At 45.7% G+C, this 15,743-nt stretch overlaps 1 protein-coding gene across 1 annotated transcript; it reads left to right on the forward strand.

The window, feature by feature from the left end:
* The first annotated feature begins 115 nt into the window (after positions 1-115).
* phaf1 (phagosome assembly factor 1) lies at positions 116-14,966 on the forward strand. The gene is made up of 16 exons (XM_064335438.1): positions 116-1,197; positions 2,798-2,880; positions 3,349-3,432; positions 4,376-4,419; positions 5,589-5,668; positions 6,460-6,554; positions 7,762-7,826; positions 9,800-9,912; positions 11,194-11,327; positions 11,679-11,762; positions 12,469-12,551; positions 12,789-12,832; positions 13,339-13,382; positions 13,742-13,800; positions 14,117-14,189; positions 14,557-14,966. The coding sequence occupies exons 1-16, from the start codon at positions 1,134-1,136 to the stop codon at positions 14,644-14,646; spliced, it is 1,239 nt and encodes a 412-aa protein (XP_064191508.1). The 5' UTR covers positions 116-1,133; the 3' UTR covers positions 14,647-14,966.
* The last annotated feature ends 777 nt before the right edge of the window (positions 14,967-15,743 follow it).

The raw sequence follows: 15,743 nt of genomic DNA on the forward strand, positions 1-15,743 counted from the left end.
CAAGTCCAATAGCGGGATATGGCCTAATACTACCAACCTGGATCCTGCCGCAAAACAACACTATAGCCCACACTACCACAGAACGGGCTGCTGCTCACGCAGCTCGAGCCACCTGACCAGGAAGTGCTTCCGTCATCTACACAGGAAGTTGAAATATCAGCTGTTTTTTGGTGTTTTTAATGGAAGTTGCTGCTGTAGGAGAGTGTTTTTTCCACTCTTTCCTTAAAAAACGCGATAGAGACATAATAAACAAATAAGGAAATCTGTGGTTGCCCATAACCACGTACGACAATCGGTTGAGAACGAAGTTATTTAAGCATTGTATAGCCAACGTCAGATCACGAACAGCTAGCTTGCTGGCTTATTTACTGAATACGGAAAGAAAGAAAACAGTCGGATGTTGCTAGCTAGACATTGTATTTATATTGTGCCAGATCAAACTGCAGTATTTGTATGGAACTAAGATAAAGAACACCTCTTTATTTATTGAAGAAAAGCGACTGAGTGTGAATGTATTCGTTTTATGTAATTATATAAACCGGTGTAGTCTTCGGTAGTTGGATCACGACGTACGTTAGCTAGTGCTGCCAGTACGCGATTTGATCAAGAAACTGTCGGTACAAGCGAGTGACATCGAAGCAGAGACAAAGCTGCAGCTGTGTATACGCTTTGTAACTGCATTTGAGTACTGAGTTGTATTATGCATTGAAATAATATCCGTTCATGTAATTTATGGGTAATTATTTAGGATTTTAGCTTGTCGTGTTTTATTTTCGAGTGAATTGTGTGTTTTAGCTCTGGCTACCAAGTTTAACTAAAGGAATGGTAGCTGGCTGGCTACGTGTGCTCTATTTATTATACTGAGTTTAAAAGCAACGGGGACAGCACAATAACAACTAACCCGACTTGCGTACGTTAGCTAGATCTATATATATATATTGTGTTTTTAACAAAGTCGTTTTAAGTATTATTTTGTAACTACCTAGCTAACTGTTGCATTGCAATTTAACTTGGTCACAAGCTGTGTATATAATTGATAACGAACCAGAAAGATTCGTCAGTATTGACAAATAGAAAACAATTTTCTGGCACTGTCAGAGGACCGAACTGAACATCCAAAGCCCTCCTCGCCAATGCTGGATCTGGAGGTAGTTCCTGAGAGATCTTTGGGAAATGAACAATGGGAATTCGCATTAGGTAAGCCAGTATAACTAGCTTACGTTATCTAACTAACTACTTGACAAGCTAGCTAACACAGGTTGCTAACGACGAAACTAGCTAACCTTAGGATGCAAACGAAATTGTCATAGCCTGCAATGGCCGTTTTGTTTGTTGAGCTTTAGTAAAAACCAATCACCATTCAGATGAATGTTATGGTTTGTTATAGTTTTCAAAAAGTATCATCGATGAACAGACTGTTTAAAGTCGAGCTAAAGTTAGCTAGCTAGCAAGCTAACGATTGTTGCCAAATACTTCGATTGTTTGACATGCCACGTGCTCTAGTTTCTCTTTGTTGTTTTCTTCCTCTTGTGTCTATTTCGCAATCTTTTGCGCCGGGTACATATGCAACAACGATCTTTTCCCCAACCCTAATGCTAATCTTAATTAATTTGGGGAGGAACATTGCTTTATTAGAGTCAGTCCTTCAAGAATGTCATTGGATCTGACCATTTCCTTTCCTGACATCTGGGCAGGTGTAAATCAACCAGTGTGAATTTAACGACCTTCAGTTTGGTAGAGAGTTGATGTAACTTACACGTATACACATCTGCTCAAAAACTAGGCAGTAGGCATTCCTTGTGTTCTTTGAAACACTTTTTTGGGGGGGTATTCCCACGCTAATCCTGTAATGTAGCCAGTAAGAACCATTACATTACATGCATTTAATTTACACTATTTTACACTGTGTATGTATCCATCATTTACACAGCTGGATACATGCTGAAGCAATGCAGGTTAAGTACCTTGCTCAAGGGTAAAACAACAGTGTCCTGTGAATCGAATTGAATCTGTGACCTTTGGGTTACAAGACCAGCTCCTCACCCATTATACTACACTGCCTCCTAAAACAGGAACAGACGCAGTATGGTGTCTAGCAATGTTGAAGGAACTGGGTTTGTCATCCAGATATTGAAATACTTTGCACCCATTTGAAAGGATTCCAAATTCATTTGGTTCTGGCTGTATAAATGAATGGTAATGAGATTTTAGGCATCCTTGATATGCATTGAGAAAAACATGTTATTACCCACTAAATTATTTCTATTTTATAATGAACGATTAAGCAGATTAATAATGCTTGCAGTTCTATCAAGGCACAAATAACCAGTTTTTAATGCCTCCATCAAAAAATGACAAACCTTTTTGTCTCATGCCCTTGCTGAACCTAGAGCAGCGATGCACAAATTTAGGCGTTAAAGTCAGGTCATATGCTCAACTGACTTTGCAAGGCAGATTTTATTTTTAATTTTTGCCAACTTTCAGATCAATGGTTGGGGTCCTGGACAGGATTATGGTGGATTGAGGATTCAGGCTTTGCTTCTGAATAAAAATGCAGGGCTGTTTGAGTTTTATGTAAGCTGGTGATCCTTCATTCACCATACCCATGATATACACACCATGCAACATTTCTTGCAGCGTTACAGCCTTAAATGTGACCAGTTCTGTATTGAGGTCTACTATTAGGTATCCACTATACATTTCCGAGTCCAGGGCTAGCTGATCTCTAGGATACTGTTTAGGAGAGTCCTGGGAATGGGAGGCGGAGCTTATGACTTGCCAATCTTTCTGTCTACAGGGATGCCATTGGCCCAGGCCATCTCAATTCTGCAAAAACACTGCCGCATCATCAAGAATGTCCAGGTTCTCTACAGTGAACAGGTGTGTGTGTGTTTTCTTTAGATATCATCTTATTTGTCCCTCCTGACTTAAAGGGGAATTTTTGTATTCATGTGATATAACCAGATCTTTTGTCTGTATCTGCAAAAGACCATTTGAAGTGACATCACTGTTATATAACTCCAACTGCTGTCATTGATCTGAAGTGCAGCGTTTTTTGAAATTGAAAATTATGGCATAAATCTGATGTTTTCTCTGAATTTCTGAAGTCACAATGAGAAAATCCAAGACAAAAATGTTTGAAATCTGGTTCTATTTTCACCTGGACTGCAGTCTCCACTAAATGTTGATGAATGTTCTGAATCCATTCTTTTCGTTCTGCTTGATTTCCCCTAAAACCACCTTGACCTGGTCCCATTGTGGTCCAGTTGTGGAAAAATATAGCGTTAATGTTACTCAATAGACTGCGTGTTTCTTTCACTCTTTCCCTCCTGCCTCCCTTAATCCCAGACGCCCCTCAGCCATGACCTCATTCTCAGCCTGACTCAGGATGGAATTAAACTGCTGTTTGATGCTTGCAACCAGAGACTGAAGGTGAGACAGAGCGGTCTACTAGATCCATTTGGTTGGTTGGTTGGTTGGTTGGTTGTTAGCTTTGTTGGTTAGTTGTATTGGTTGTTTGACAGGTGAGAGTTCCTCCCTTGCTTTCAGCTCTGTGGTTGGTTTGGGAGATTCTTTCTACTTGTTTGACTTATTCCAGTTCTCATGGAGACGCTGGTAGTGGAGTTATAGCTCCATATATTGTCGATGCTTCATCTCGTACCACTGCACAATCACAACACTCAAACAACATGTCTGCTAATCACAGTATTCAGCATGTCCCTCTGCTATTCACACCACCACCAATCACAGCATGCAGCCTACACCTCTGTCATTCATAGCATACACCACTAACAGTCGTCGTATACAGCATGTATGTTTGTAGTGCACCTACTGTATCCCAATTTATGTACAGCCTTTACCATTACTAACCACACTGTATAATATACACCTCTGTCAGTCACAATATATAGCAGCACACAGTTTACAGCATCCAGCACTAGAAGTCACCATGGACAGCTTATATCAATGCAACCAGTCAATCTGGAGCATAGCCCACTGCAAGTCATAGCCTACATTACACCAGCCTGTAACCATTATTACCTGTATGCATTGTACACCTCTGTCAGTCACAGTATGCAGCCTATGGCCTTACCAGTTGCAGTGCACTGCATACACCACTGCTATCATTCACAGTGAAGACCCTATCCCAGAATCGACCCTTCTACACTACACTGCTGAAGGGGAGAAAGGCATGCTTTTTTCTGTCAAAGGCAATATTTGTGTAATTTCTTACCACAGTGTGAGAGGATTTATTATGATTTCCCTGCAGACTGCAGATTGGCATTTTCCTTCATTCTCATTGCAGCTGGTTTTTGAATTTCCTGCTTTCCTTCTCGTCTTGGCAGTAATTGGATTTTCGCTCTGTCACATTTAGGTAATCGAAGTGTATGACTTGAGCAAAGTGAAGTTGAAATACTGGTGAGTGACTGTTCGCCGCTCCCCCTCTCTGTTCATTATCGGTGGTGTGAATGCGTGTTTCGTGTGGCCATTGGTCGGTTGAACCCCTCAGACGTAGCGCAGCCGCCCTGTCTCGTTATGATGGATGGGAGTTCGCCCTATCACAGCGAGCGATTCGATAGATACGATAGCAAACCTGCACGAGAGATAATTGATTGCCCCGCCCGCCATAATTTGGGTCAAACATTTGACTCCGCACCTCTTGTTCTGGTGTGATAATGAAGTGCTCTAACAAGCCATTTTGACCGACTGTAATTAGTGGTTGAGATCAGCTATGCGAGACAAGTGATTATCATGATAAGAAGCAGGCAGTGGCCCACCGTGTGGCTTTGTGATTATATGTAGCCTACGACTTGGCTGTAATCCCGTGTGCTGGTCTGTTGTTAAATTAGCGTTGACATTAACAACTCAAATGTCAAGATAATCAGCAGACAAGATGCCATCAAAGGTCAAGTGCACATTGGGTGCTTCTGTGTCACTGACCATGCGTCTCAATTGCTGTCACAGCTCACTTGCGGTGTCCTTTAAGTACTTGTAGCCAGAATGTGTGCACAAATGGCCTAGTGTACAAAAGTGAATTCTAATAAAAGGGCCAAAACGTGTTGGAAAAATTGCATTTGAAAACACCGCACTATTTTCAACGACTATATCCCATCATGCCTTGCAAACTGGAGGAGTTTGAATTTTTTTGTTTTTTTTGTAATGGGGGCTGAACCTGACATAGTTGTGACAACATAGTGACACAAAACATGTACATACTGCACACATCACAAGCTTTTATTTCACATTAGCTTGTAGTTTAATTAGTGTAGTATGTGGTAAACAAGTGTGCTGCCAATACATAAGGTTAGTAACTGCCCCTCTCTCAAGCAGTCGGTACAAATCTGTTCTGTGGAGGGGCAGGAAGTTAAGAACTAAATACTGTAGACCAGTGGTTCCCAACCCCGTTCCTGGAGATCTACATAGTTATATCTCGAGCTGTTGAATGAGGTGTGTTTTGTTGGGAACCACTGCTATAGACTTAACGTAGTGCCTTTCATTTGTAAGCATGGCTTGTCCTTCCAGAATTTTCCATGTTGTTTTAGGACTGAATGCAGTCAGCATGTTTGTTCTGTTTCTTTGCTGTACAGTGGTGTGCATTTCAACTCTCAGGCCATAGCCCCTACCATAGAGCAGATTGACCAGTCGTTTGGAGCCACACACCCTGGAGGTAAGCGGCATCACGGTTTCCGGGGAAACCCGAGTCGGCCTCGTCGATTGACACAAAAAAACTGATTCCCAGCCCTCGTTGGCAACTTCGATTCGCCTGTAAATTGTCCGTTTTACGTCTCGATAGGCCGTCACGTTGATTGCACCATAAAAGCTTTGTGTCGGATGAGCAGCATTGATTATGACGTAAAAGCACTTTCATGTCTGCGATGCGTTTTATTTATTTTTTTATTGATTTACACATAAACCTTCTCTGACTTGCAGCCACCCTATGTACACACCATGTAATCTGACAGCTCGACTGGCTATTGATTTATTTGACTACCTTCATTTATAATGGACTAGCTATGTGGCCTTCCAGACTGTTCTGAAGTGAGGTTGCTATGTGGGGTTGCACACATATCTATGGGCTTTAGTGTTTGTCTGTGTATACTGTGTGTGTGTGTGTTTACAGTGTGTATGTAGTGTATAGTGTGTGTGATGGTCTCTCTCCAATGTAGTTTTATGTGTACACAGCTGCGTGTGCGTGTAATGCTCTCTTTCTTTTGCCTCCCTCCCTCCCTCTGTCTCCCGACAGTGTATAATTTAATGTGTATAGGGCGTGTGGGTAATGTTCTCTCTCCCCGCTCTCCTTCCCTCCCTCTATCTACCTCCCTGCAGTGTAAAATTTTATGTGTGTAGAATGTGTGTTCTCTTTCCAGTCTTGCTCCCTACAGTGTGTAATTTATGTGTACTGAATATGTTTTGTGTGTGTGTAATGCTGTCTCCCTCCCTGCCTCTCTCTCCCTCCAGTTTACAATGCCGCAGAGCAGCTGTTCCACCTGAACTTCCGGGGTCTGTCCTTCTCCTTCCAGCTGGACTCCTGGAGCGAAGCCCCCAAGTATGAGGTGAGAGCGTGACCTGACTTACCACAGACCAGGACTGCTATTCCTGTGTCACCTGGTTTACATACAGTATTGTTGGTGTGATACCTGCCCTAAGAACTGTACTTGAGTTTCCTTGGTTGCCTATATTATTGTAGGTGTGATACCTGCCCTAATGACTGTACCTGAGTCACCTGGCTTACCTACATTATTGTAGGTGTGATACCTGCCCTAATTACTTTACCTGAGTCACCTGGCTTACCTACAGTATTGTAGGTGTGATACCTGCCCTAATCCTTGTACCTGAGTCACCTGGCTTACCTAAAGTATTGTAGGTGTGATACCTGCCCTAATCCTTGTACCTGAGTCACCTGGCTTACCTAAAGTATTGTAGGTGTGATACCTGCCCTAATCCCTGTACCTGAGTCACCTGACCTAGTTCCTCACCTCACACCCCAGGGTTACATACTGTACCTGGGTTTCCTGCCTGCTGTACCCTATCTTTGATACCTGGCCTACCCTCTGCACCGGAATTCCCTAAAAGGCCCTGGCTGGTCGCCTGCTTTATTCTGCTTGGCATCCCTGGTCTAGCTGCTGTACGCGGCTGTGCGAATCGCCGCGGCGACGCCAACGCCCTGTCGTACGGTACGCTGCTGGGCAGCCCTGCTCTCCATCCCGTCCCTGGCGGGTGCTCGCGAGCCCCGTGGCGCCAGATGTGCCTCAGCCTCTCTGGAGCCCGCGATGCAGAGCCCCAGCTGGGCGCCGTTAAGCTGTTAATGCGCGGTGCGCCCGCGGGGGCCGGGTCTGCACACGCTGCTGCGTGCAGGGTCAGGCCGGCCCGTCTGCTTTCATCGTGTTCGCCCTGTACCGATGCCTCGCGTGCTCCCAGAGAACTGCGTGAAGTGAATTTAGCGATGAAGAGTAATGCTGATGGTGAGAGTGTTCCTGGAGGACCCGCCTGACTTGTGTGTGTGTGTGTGTGTGTGTATGTCCATGTCCATTCGTGTGTGCGTGTTTGTGTGTATCTGACCAGGGTCAAATATGTATATTTATGACACTTGCAGGTCCCTGAGAATTTTTCAACAAAGCCTGATGTTACAAATCGAAATTTTTCCCAAGTCTGCCTCGCGTGCTTTCATGTGTTTTTACACACGCACACGCAATTGTACGTGCGTGTTTTGGTTTGGCCCCAAGTGCCTTGTTGTGACAACCTAATTTTGCCTCTCTGCAGATCCCCCATGGAGCGACAGTCAAGCGCATGTACATTTACACGGGGAACAGCCTGCAGGACACCAAGTAAGTGCACGTGGGCCTGGGGTGGGGGGTGGGTGGGGGGGGGCACGTGGGGCCTGTATGGGGGGGAGTGAGTGTGCGATTGCAGCCCAGGGAATGGCGCTGGGAGGGGTCTGGGGGCGGGTCTGCAGATATAGCACTTGTGGATGTTAGCGCTTAGCGCTGCATGCCGCCCACATGGCTTCCCCAAGAGAAGCCACCCTGATTGGCTGACTCACAGCTAGAACGTTTCCCTATTGGCCGTCTTCACAGTGGGTCAGGGAACCCGCAGCGTGGCACTCAGGATTGTGTTATATTTATGTTTTCGCTCTCTGTTTTATTGCTGAAGTTCTTCAAGAATATATTTCAGCTGCCTGCTTTTTAAAACATTTTTAAAGGTGGGGGGTCCTTTACACAGATCCTCTCGAGTTTAGAACAACCAGATGGCTTGCTCTTGATTCTTAATTTGGAAAGTTCTGTTTGTGCTACCATTGAAGCTGAAATATTCCAATTTCATGGCTTTTATGAAAATTTACGGCTGGGCCTGGCCAAGGATAATCCCTTCAGCAGTTGGGCATTCTGCCCCTTCATGAATATTCATAATTATAATCCAGTTTTATCACCCAGAACTTCTTAGGGAGAGGAAGGAAATAGGAACTGGCTTTTGTTACCACGGAGAATCTGTGGCTTTTCTGTGACAGAATGATGTCACTCTTACTTCTCATCCACAGCATCCTATGTAAGACCACGCCCACCTGTGTAAGAGGATGAATCAGTATGCAGGACACACCCACACATCCTTCATGATTGATGGGCTTCAGAATTGAAGGATGTAATTTTCCCTCGTTCTTCCTGACAAATCAGGAAATATCGACAGGGTGCATTTCCGGATTAGTTGTGAAATGTGGTTAAAGACTGGAAGAGTTTTTGTTTTTTTGCCACCCACTCTACAGTATATCAAGGTTTTGATGGGTGGAAATCCTCTCTCCGGAAAGGACTTGTAAACTGAAGCCGTACAAAGACTCCTCTGTGTGGAGGAACACCACTGTTTTCACAAATGGGGACTACTCTTGGGATTATGTTTTGGCAGAGAAAGAGAGAGACCGTGAGAGAGAGAGTGTATGTGTGTGTGTGTGTTTGTGTGCGCGTGCGTAAGCAGGCAAGCCAGCAGCACATTTGAAGTTGCTAGCATAGCAGGGTACTGGGGGGACTGTCCTCTTACAGCTGTGGGATTCCTTTCTGAAATGCAGTAACGTGCTGTCAGATGGACAGTGAGGCAAAGGAGGTTAAGTCTCTTAAGCGACCGCTAATCTGGCAATTAGAGGACAAGTCCTTGACCATTAACACTTTCCGCTCGCGTTGCAATGAAGGCATTCGCTCTGGGGACGAGCGAACTCTCCCTGTTAACGGCGATAGCTTGTTTGTTTGCGTCGGTCAGAGGTCAGAGTTTAAAACCTCGGGGCGCACGCTGTGACTCGGGTCTCAGGCACGGTCCTCCGTGCTCCCGGCGCTCGGCGCGCTCCGTCCGGGGAGCGCTAAATCTCCTAAATAAGCCGCGCAGGGGCGGTCGCGCCTCGCACGCTTGACCTCCCCGCATGCCCTTTTAGAAAGTGATCTACGACCAAACGCCAGAACCGTGAAGGCAATTCACGGTCACGTGAGTGAATGAATGAGTGAGTCAGTAGGTGAATGAATGAATTCCTGCAAAAGAAGAAAAAAAAAACTCTGGTCATTTTGAGGCAAGTGATTGGGAGATATCAAGACTCTATTAAGCTACAGCTAAATTTAAGCTATTAAAATAACCTGAAATTTGACACTGTCATTTCTGTCTTTGGCTGTCCTTGTGGGTGTTTACCCTACCAGGAGTGTAGCGTGTGTGCATAAATATGTACGCATACATGCATGCTTGTTTGTCTATGTGTGCATGTCTCTTTGGGGTTCATACATGAACATGTGTCAGTGAAACCTAATCTCTTGCCCCCCCCTTCCCATCTCAGGGCCCCTGTGATGCCACTGGCCTGTTTCCTTGGCAACGTGTACGCAGAATGCGTGGACGTGTTGCGGGATGGGGCGGGGCCACTTGGACTGAGACTCCGCCTCCTTACTGCAGGTACTCTGCCACTTGCAGTTTTCATTCGTTGCCCTAACACCAGCATTCAGCGCTGGGATAAATTATTAGGCTATTGCTAGAATCGTTTGCTCATACTGTTTACGTGGTATTGGCTGATTGTTGAGAGTCCATAATATTTTTTTTTATTATTTTGATTTAGAATGCATTTTGTGCTTGCTACTCAGTTGTAACATCTGTGGAGTATTTTGGTGCATGATTATTGAATTTTATCCTACTGATGCAACCATTATATTATTAGTGTTTCATGTCCTGAGCAAATGCCATGAACAGCACTTTCGCGATCTGAAACGTTTGTTCAAATCAAATCAGAAGAACTCTATTTTCGTTCTATTTTATGACATAATTTTGGACTTCTTTTATCTCTGTAATTGGTTTTCCTTTAAGGCCCGTCCACAGGAGGTTGACGTTCTGTTATGGGGACGATACGTGTGGAGGTTTTTAGACTGAAAAGCTGGGAGCCTGTTGCTTTTATTGGCTTTCAGTGCTGAAGCCCAGCTGTTTTGCTTTTGCCAACAAGTAGGTGGATGTATGAAGGAGGATCTTTGTGGACTGTTTTACTTAACCCCTGCGCCAGCCCCCTCTCGCTGCCCTTCACCATAGATCACCACAGCCCGGCCAATCCCATGAGAGCCTGCACGCTCAACAACCCCCCCCTCAACCAATCGGCACTCAGGAAACGGGAGCGCAGGAATCCCGTCGGCCAATCGGCTCCTAGGAGCCAGGCAGCGCTGTGGAGTTTAACAGCGGGTCAATGAGCCGTGAGGCTCGGGCCGCTCGCCCTCCCCCCTCCTTCGGGGTCAGGCTGTTCCCGATAAATATCCTGTCGCCAGGGAGAGATTGATGACACGCCAGCTTTTCCGTTTTGTGGCCGAGTCGTGGTTCCGCTCCCCCAGCTGAAACTTTAGATTTAGTGGACACGTTTTGAGTGTGTAACCAGAGCCGTAGTTTGTAAAAGCCGTCTTTGCTTTTGAGGAAAATATTGGCTCAGGGAAAAGGGGTTGTCTAAATAAACATTATATTTTCACTTTCACCAAATTACCTACCTGGCTTAGCTATCTGGCTTCATTCTTGTATATTTAATTTTTTAATTTTGTATATTTTTTTGGGTCTTTTTTAGATTTTAAGAAATGTGCGCATTGCATTGGTGTCAGGAATACTGTTTGTGGAAAGGACTCTGAAGGACCTGTCTGCCTTGTATTTGCTGCCAGTGTTGCTTTGTGCATAAACGCGTGCGTACGCCCGTTTGTCACATGACTGCAGGGTGCGGTCCCGGGGTTATGGCCGATGCTAAGGTGCGGGCACTGGAGCGCCACATCTACTTCGGAGACTCCTGTCAGGACGTCCTGAGCGCGCTCGGTTCGCCCCACAAAGTCTTCTACAAGTCGGAGGACAAGGTACTCCCCCAGGACCCTGGCTCCATCTCCAGGCTGTCCTGTCTTCACCCCCACTTCCACCGTCTCATCTTTCTCCCTCGCTCTGGTCTTCTGGCCCCCCCAATCTTTACGTTCTTCCTCCCCTGCCTTGTTCCTGTCATCTTCTATAACTCAGTAACTCTGTAACTCTTTCCCTTCCTCCCACTAGCAACTTTGTGTTTTAACATGTCTTACCTCCATGCCAAGGACATTGTTGTCTTTCACAGTCTTTGTTTTGCGTTGTCCTTGTCTTGTCTTGTAAGGTTAAAGCAGTTGTTCTCTCTCTCTCGCTCTCTCCTTTTCTCTCTCAATCTCTCTTTCTCTCTCCTTCAGATGAAGATCCACTCCCCCTCCCCTCATAAGCAGGTCCCGTCCAAATGCAACGACTACTTCTTCAACTACTTCACCCTTGGTGTGGTGAGTCCTGGCTTTGCCATTTAATTGGGAGGCTACCTGTGAAACTTTTGACCATCAAATGAAGGAAAAAGGGCTTCACAGCCATGAATTGAATCTGGCCATTTTGTTTTTAGACAGAAATGCATGTGATTGGGCAGTACTCTGGAAAACACCAGGCTGTACAGCAGGCCGTTCACACTGACGTAGTGATAACAATCCCCAATCAGGTGGCATTTATGATCCCATGCCTCCAGTACCGAGAATATGTTAATGAGGAAGCTCATCTGCCATCTACAACTGGGGTTAATCTCAGGAACTGCAAACCCCATCATTCTGTGTGATCATTGGGTAATAAGAAACGGACTACCCAGGCAATTTCTAGTAGCTATTTCTGGTAGTCTCTTCCCTTAGTATGTGTGTTTTATGGTACGACTGTAAAATGTGGAAATCAGGCTACTTGAATATTTTTCTTATAGGTTTTGCTAAACACTTCTTTATGAACAAGGCACATGACTGTTGACTGCTTAATCGTTGTGGACACAAATTGCTGATAAATAATTACTGTTATTTTTATCGGCCATGGTCTAAATGAGTCCTAAGAGTCTGGATGACGAATGGTTGCCGTGGCACCACCGTTTATTAATATTTGACGTTTCTTCCCTCTCTCCTTCTCTTTTTTTCTTTCTCCCTCACTTTTTATCCCTCTCTTACTCCCTCTGCCCTCCAGGACATATTGTTCGATGCCACTACACACCTGGTGAAGAAGTTTGTCCTTCACACCAACTACCCCGGTCATTACAATTTCAACATGTGAGTGTTCCTGGGTTTACTTGCATGAGTGTGTCCACTGTGGAAGTGAAGGCATTACTGGCCTGAGAGAGGAGTGTCTGTTGGCCTCACCTGAGCTCAGGTAAAAAGTATCATCTTGTGTGTAACGTACAAGAAAATAATCACTGTAATGGATGGAAGTCCTTCATAGTTGGGTTTTTCATTCTGCTAATTCTTTGAGTCGTAAGTGTGTTCCTCATTTTGGCCATATTTCTGCAGATACCATCGATGTGATTTCAAGATCCCTCTCGTCATTAAGAAAGGTAAGCTTCCCCGGGTGCAAGTTAACTGGTACTCTGGTGCTAAATGTCACTGATGACTTTCAGTTGGAGGTTAAGCAACTGAGATTGCTTCCAGAATGTTACTGGTTCACATGCCAGATAGGACTCTTTCGTCGTACCCTTGAGCACAGGTGCTTAACATATTTTACATCTGTAAACTATTTGGCATCAGGATGTGTTGGCCTCAACAGCAGAGAAACGGTGCCATAACTTTCAGTGTTACGAAAAAGAGCTGACCCATCTGGTTGGTCGATAGAATCTGTGGCTGAGTTCATTTTCTCATTCTTTAGTGTCTTTAAGTTTACTGTAGCTCCCTACTCTCTGTCTATTTACGTTTTGATCCTTGTTATCCTGTTTGAGCTGACCTCCTCGATGTCTTTGCTATTCGTCTGAGTACAGCATCTGTGTTTAACTTCACAATGTGTCCTGTTCAGTGGAGCTGAGCTTCTCGCCGTCTCTTATTTGCATTATGTTTTTTTTTTTGGAAGGTGATGTTCAGGGAGGGGACTGTATTCTGACCTCCTACAGCAAGGTAAGACCTCCCACCCCCCCACCCCCATCCTAGTATCTTCTCTTAGGATATCCTCTGTTATGTTTAGAAAATACTCTTTTTTTTTGTCCATATTAATGTGTTTTAATGTTTCGCTGTGATTGTTTTGCATCTGGTGTTTGCCATATGAGTATTTATTTGTGGGGGGCTTTTTTTAGTTCAGTTCAAGTCCATTTCAGACATACCAAGCTGTTTTCTGCATTATGGAAAATGCGCCAGTGGTGTCATTTTCTAACTGTAAAGGTGTTTTCGCGTCACAATGTTAAATGTGACGAAGATTCTTGTGCCGAGTTGCAAGGTGGTTTACAAGACCACCTGTCTTTTTCCTTTTCATTTTCCAGTGGGATCAGATTCAGGAGCTGCTGGGTCACCCTGTGGAAAAGCCAGTTGTACTTCACAGGTGAGGGTCCTTCATTCTCTCTATCCACCATCACAGAAAAGTTTCATTCACGGTTCTGAAACAGTTTCAATGGGTAAAACTGTTCAAAGTGACCATAAAGAGGTGTACGCAGTAAATCCCCTCATCCACAAAGGTATAGCTATTTCTGTCACGGACGTTCAGTACCTGTGTACCTGTTTAGTGTCTGTACACCTTGATACGAGATCCCTGCAGCGATTATGTTTATGGAATATTTTGTGAAATTGGGTTTTAAGTTGTCTGAAAGCAATTTGACCTTTTGTTGTTTTTTTGTTGTTTTGTTTGTTTTTTAACGTAGGTCATCGTCCGCTAATAATACAAATCCTTTCGGCTCCACTTTCTGCTTTGGGCTCCAGAGGATGATTTTCGAGGTAACCGAGGTGCACTGAGAGTGTCGTGAAACCATGAGGTTGTAGGTTTAGTCCCTCGTGGCGGTATTGTGATGGGGAAGGTCTTCTGCGGGACTCAAACCAGCCAACGGCTTGCCCTAGCCATGCAGGCAGCCTGCTAAGGTCGACTGAGATTCCCACATCCCAGGCACATAATGGAAAAAATAGTTATTTTTATCAGAACACAGTAAACAAGTATAAAACACAGATCATGAAATTGGTCCTGCGTTCCAAAGATGCAGCATTCCAAGGGCTAGACCACTGTCTGTAATGGGGCACAGTCCATATTAGATGCTCTGTAACTGTGCTGACTTCGGTCTGAACTGTCACTCTGTCTGTGGTGTTCCAGGTGATGCAGAACAACCACATCGCGTCTGTGACCTTGTACGGCGTCCCCAGGCCAAGCGGCCACGCCCAGGCCGAGCCCCCCGCCCACTGAGCCGCGCCCAGCGGCTGCGTCCCTTTACAGCCTGGCCCCGCCCTGCCCTGCCCCGCCCCGCCCCGACACTACAGATGTTCCAGCAGGACCGCTCAGTGCAGCGCGCCTTGATTTGACGCCGCTGTTGCACCAGAGGATTCTGGGCGTTGTTCCAGTCTGGTTGGCCCCTCCGTGAAGGCGGCTCGATTGGTGTTCACAGGAGCCGTGAGGAAATCTTTAACCCCGCCCCCTCCCCAGATACTGACCCCAGGCTCTTTCCCCTCGAACCCCTCCTGTGTTCATTTCTACAGTAGCCCACACATGCTCGCACGCATGCGCGCGCACGCACACACACACACACACACACACACAGTTTGCGTGCAGCTGTTGCTGGGTCACAGGATGCTCTCTCGCTCTGGCTAGGAAGCAGAGGGTGCTTAATTCATATGTACACCATCATGAAGAGACATGCCACGCCCAGCACCCCTTACCTACCCCACCCCCACAGTCTCAGTCCGTTCTACAGCATAAGGTGGTGCACAGTCACACGCCTGGACGCCACACACTGTCAGACTGCACACCAGCTTCTCGTCTTCGGTCGTCTCTCTCTCGCACACACACACACACACACACACACGCGTAGTACATGCACGCATGCATGCTTAAGGTTTTACTCCGTTTTCTCGAGAAGAGTGGAGATGAAAAGCACAAGATTGCCGCACTGGCCACATTATGATTGACAGTGTGGCTCTGTCCCCCGAACACAGACGCTTAAAACACACACATGCATGTATCTACATACCCAGCCCAGACACACACACACACACACACACGTCCCTACATACCCAGCCCAGACACACACACACACACACACACACACACACACACACACACGTCCCTACATACCCAGCCCAGACACACACACACACACACACACGTCCCTACATACCCAGCCCGGACACACACACACACACACACACGTCCCTACATACCCAGCCCAGCACACACACACACACACACACACACACGTCCCTACATACCCAGCCCAGAACCACACACACGCCCTACTACCCAGCCACACACACACACCACGACGTCCCTACATACCCAGCCCAGAA

The sequence above is a fragment of the Anguilla rostrata genome, chromosome 5 (genome assembly GCF_018555375.3).
Source record: "Anguilla rostrata isolate EN2019 chromosome 5, ASM1855537v3, whole genome shotgun sequence".
In the NCBI taxonomy this organism is placed as follows: domain Eukaryota; kingdom Metazoa; phylum Chordata; class Actinopteri; order Anguilliformes; family Anguillidae; genus Anguilla; species Anguilla rostrata.